General features: G+C 45.4%; 1 protein-coding gene across 1 annotated transcript; it reads right to left on the bottom strand.

Annotated features, from left to right (window-relative positions):
* Window positions 1–978: 978 nt before the first annotated feature.
* Window positions 979–4481, bottom strand: LOC101421628 (melanoma-associated antigen B3-like). The gene is made up of 2 exons (XM_004471300.2): window positions 4416–4481; window positions 979–2148 (listed from the first exon to the last, which is right to left on the bottom strand). Exon 2 carries the CDS (start codon window positions 2139–2141, stop codon window positions 1098–1100), a length of 1044 nt encoding a protein of 347 aa, XP_004471357.1. The 5' UTR covers window positions 2142–2148; window positions 4416–4481; the 3' UTR covers window positions 979–1097.
* Between the last annotated feature and the right edge of the window lie 340 nt (window positions 4482–4821).

The raw sequence follows: 4821 nt of genomic DNA, 5'->3' as shown, positions 1-4821 counted from the left end.
TTGCCCTGTAGCTTTTTGGCATTTCAAGGGAGCATTACCCTTATTTCCCAGAAACTTCTTGGACACCACGTGCATAAAGCATCAGGTTAGTGCACTGCACTGAACAGCACTGTGACGAGAACACAGGACATCTTCCAATACTGCCCCAGTTGGAGATTTCTCTCTGGTTTACCCATAATTCCTAAGTAACTGTCAAGGGCAGTTTTCAAGTTTAGCCTTTTCTATTCCAAGTTTAGTCTTTCAACTCTGAGACACACTATCTGAGGGTCTAGCCCCTGCCCACCACTCCCAAAGCCTCATCCAGCTCACCATGCAACCTAATTTAAAATTATTTCCCACTTGCAGTTTCCCAAGGCCCCAAACTCCCTTGCCTTGTGGAATTTACACTTGACCTCTCACCTGGAATCTCCTCCCTCTCCTCACCTTTTCTTTGTCCTTTAGGTCTTAGTGTGCATACCACCATTTTCTTTATATGATAGCTATTTCTAGACCCTAAAATTCTATGGGCAGTAGCTAGGTGTTCTTTAGTTAGCATTCCCAATACTAGCACTGAGGCTTCCAAAGAGCAGATTCTCAATCAACGGTTGAGGAATAAATGGGCTAGGAAGTGTGTTGTCTAATTTATTACAATTTTATTTCTCCCACATCCCAAAAAGTTAAGCAAAAAGTGGATTAGGAAAGCCAAGTATTGAGAATCTTACTTTTTTCTTTATTTTGTGATATCATATATTTTACTGCTGAGTTCTCTCATATTTACAAGGAAATGCCTATTTTAATGCCATGTTATCTCGCCCCAGATCACTAAGATGGAAGATTTCACAATATGTTTTACAAAATAGTAAAATCTTACTCTTCAACCTGGTAAACAGCAGTAAGTGTGACCTATGTAATTCATAAGCATAGATTATAATGCTAAATAAACCTTTGCTTAAAAGAAACAACATATTAAAAATACAGATAAATATCCAAGTTATCCATATAGAACCAGAACACAAAGGTTTTAACACTGTGTTCCCTCTAGTCCCACCCAGCCTTCCACTACTTGGATCATTGACTGCCCTCTTCAACCACAAGGTGAAGAATCTGCCTCAACTTCACTAAAGAGGGGAAGAGATGCTGGATGGAAGAAATGCAACATGTCCTGACCCTTCAGTAGTGTCAGTTCTGGCTGCAACTCTGACTCCAGATCTCTCTTCCTCATCCCTCAAAGCCTCCTCATATCGGGATAGGAAGGTACTGGGGACTGTATGGTTGATCTTGGCCAAAAATTCCAGGACTTTCATCTTGCTGGTCTCAGCATAGGCTCTTGGACCCCATAGGAATTCATAGCGTGGAGGACTGCTGTGGCATACCTGCTGGTACTCCAGGTACCTTTCCTGCACTAAATCCTCCATGATGAGTTTCCTGGCATCCCCAAAGAGGAAATGCCTCTTTCCTTCATATATCTTCATCTTATTCAGGAATTCCCAGATCTCCTCCTCAGCAGCATGATTGCCTTTCATGAAAATCACACCAAGGAGAGTCATCAAGAGACCAGTCTTTGGCAACCCCCTGTCACGATTCAGCCTCCCATTGTTAGGGAGGTTCATTTTGCTGGCAAGGGTATAGAGGTGTCTGGTAGAGTCATCTTTTTTTAAGTCAATGCCAAAGACCACCTCCATGCTGAAAGCAGCTCTCCTGAGGATCTGAGGGAAACGGTGCTTGTGCTTTTTATTGATAACTTTCATCATGTCTGCCTTCATAATGGGCCTTTTCATTCTATACTTGTGCATCAGGAACTGCACCATCACATCCACCTCCCTTTTTAGAGGGCCATGGCATGACTTTGTAGTGCATTGTAGGGACTGGGAAGAATCTCCCCCTTTTCCATCTTTGTGGTTGACACCTTCATAAGTTCTTGTGCATGAAACACCTGCAGAATCAGTGGTGGTGGATGGGGCTCCCTGAGGCTGCTGGAGAGTGCTACGTGACTTAGCTCCCCGCTTTCTCTGTGTAATGCTTCCAAAATCAGGAGATGAGGAAGAGTGAGACTCTTCAGCGACTGTTGCAGTGGCCTGAGCACCCCTGAGACCCTTGATCTCACATCTTGCCTGGCGGTGTTTCTTACAGATCTGCAGCTTACTCTTCTGGTTCCGAGGCATGATGACTCTGGACAGGAACAACAAGCAGAAGTGTGAGCAGGACAACAGGTGATGACGGCTCACTGTAGGAGGGAGGATGACATGGTACGAGTACCTTAAGAAGATAGTTACTATCTTGGCTGTAATAAAGGTCACCTCTGCAGGTTTCTTTGCAGTCACAGCTCTAGGGCCCCACAAGGTTCCTGTTCTCCAGATCGGCCTGCCTGTTACCTGAGAATTCTATGCACTTTAGACAGTACCCTGTCAGCTCTGCCTGGGACTTACTGGGGCTAAGAGCAGGGGCTGGAAGTTCTAGGCCCTGTGGAGACCTCTTCTCTGGGTTAGGTGATCCTCTCAGTTCATATTCAAGACCTTCATTCATATCAACTGCTAGCAGAGTTGGGCCCCCTCTCCTGTGCCATTCTGAATTTCACACCTCAAATTTAGGTCCTCACCTCCCTGAGACTACTTAAAAAGAAGTGAAGGAATGCCTTTGTCCCCACCCTTTCCAGGGGGTACCTAGTTCTGACAGCTCTGTGGGGGCCCGCTTTGTTCTGGGCTCACTGGAAGGTTCTCATTCAGGAGCCTAATTTTCGTATGAGTTAAGGTGTAGGATACCTGCCTCTGCTAATCTGAGGTCCCTACCCTCAGACCAAGACCCTCACTAACCTGATACCATCAAAAAGGAAAAACACTTCACATACACCTGATCTCCATGCCTGGGCCTTCAGGGCTTCAAGCTGGTATAGGCAGGACTCTGTTATATGCCAATTTCTGGGTTGGGTGGTCCCGTCACTCCTCATTCAGGGTCCACAATTTGACTTCTCTTAAGCTCTGGGTATCTTCCCTCTGCAGAACTGAGGTCCCTCCAAGAGATGAAGGATCTCACCTCCTTGGGATTCTCCAGAAGAAAATGAAGGATCACATCCTGAGATGTGTCCGGGGTTTCACAGAGCTGATAAAAATGAACTGGTCCTCTGAGGACCTCAGTTATGGTGTGCTTGGTTCCTGTAGAGTTCATACTGGAGTTTTTTTCTTGTTTTTTTTTTTTTTGTTTGTTTTTTTCTTTCTGTATTTTTAAAAAAATGTTACATCCAAAAAATATAAGAGGTCCCCATATACTCCCCATCCCCCTCACCCCACTCCTCCCACATGAGTATATAATTACCAGTACTGCTAAGTGAATGGAAATGGAGGTTGCCTAAATTAATTAATTAACTGTAATAATTACTCATTTCATTCTGCTTAGAAAGATTAGTTGAGGGCATTCCTTCTGTGCTATCACATTAGGCATTTCTACTTTCCTCTTAAATGTGTAAATGATTATACTACAAAGAAAGAATTGTCACACATTTTCAAACAGATACAAAGTTTTCTGTGCAAGTAAGCTCCATGCCTTAGTTCAGGGAGTGGAACAGGAATAAGGAGAAGATACTTTGTGGGGCTAAAATTAGAGAAATGAAGAAAAAAATAGATAATTACATAAGTAAGTGGCTTGAAGAGAAGGAATCCTGAATGAGTTTCCATCAGGAAAATAGCTCTCAGGCTGGGGAGGTGGGGAGGAGGGGAATAACCATTTAAGATTTATAAAGAAAAGGAAAAGATAACAGTATGAATAAACAGCAATGTGGGATCAAATTGACCACAGTGACACGACAACACAAGATGCTCAAGGTATCTTCAAGGACATTGTGACTAAGGACCACTTTCGTAAGAATTATCCTTTTAGAAGACACTTGCACTTAGGAAGCATATCTTCTCTTTTTTCCCTCTCTATTTTTTTTAAATGTTACATTCCCCAAAATATAAGAGGTTCCCACATACCCCCCACCCCCCCTTACCCCACTCCTCCCACATCAACAACCTCTTTCATCATCGTGGCACATTCATTTCATTTGGTGAATACACTTTGGGGTACTGCTGCACCACATGGATAGTGGCTTACATTGTAGTTTACACTCTCCCCAGTCCACCCAGTGGGCCATGGCAGGACATAAAATGTCCAGTAACTGTCCCTGCAGCACCACCCAGGACAACTCCAAGTCCTGAAAATGACCCCACATCATGTCTCTTTTTCCCTTTCCCTATCCTCAGCAGCTACCGTGAAGTCAGGGTTTCCCTCTCTGCAGAACTGGTCACGCCCAAATTAGCCCCTCCATAAGACCCTTCAGGCAGAATGCCGCTTCTGCTCCATCGCTCTGTCCAGGAGCCACAACAGGTGTAAGACGTTATCGGCCCCCTTTCATAATGGGTCCCCTTTCGTTACGGGTCATCAGACCCACTTAGAGTCCTCACCTTGACTCCTGACCAGTCCCGGAACTCCACCCTCAAGGACTAGAGGCTGCCCCCTCATAAAGGTCCTCAACGTTTCTGGAACCTCGGCAGAGGAAGTCACAATGCGCCAGATCCGGCCCAGCCTGTTCCGCGTTCCGGGTGCTGACAGTAGGTAGGCACGGGAGGCTATGGAACTGCAGTGTTCTGAGGACGATGGTCCCTCCGTCATCAGGGTCTTTACCTTGATATCTCCGAGCCTGGGACTCTTCCCTCTACTCTCAGAGTTCCCCAGCCTTAGAACAAAGCCCTCACCTCTCTGAATCTCTAGAAGGGCAGTTGGGTGCGCCACGTCTTACTCTCCCTGCCTGGATTCACAGGGCTGCCAGCCGAGGCAGGGCGAAGAGTGACGCCTTCTTTTAGGGAGACA

Source organism: Dasypus novemcinctus, chromosome X (genome assembly GCF_030445035.2).
Source record: "Dasypus novemcinctus isolate mDasNov1 chromosome X, mDasNov1.1.hap2, whole genome shotgun sequence".
NCBI lineage: Eukaryota > Metazoa > Chordata > Mammalia > Cingulata > Dasypodidae > Dasypus > Dasypus novemcinctus.
This window is presented reverse-complemented; position numbering and strand designations above follow the sequence as displayed.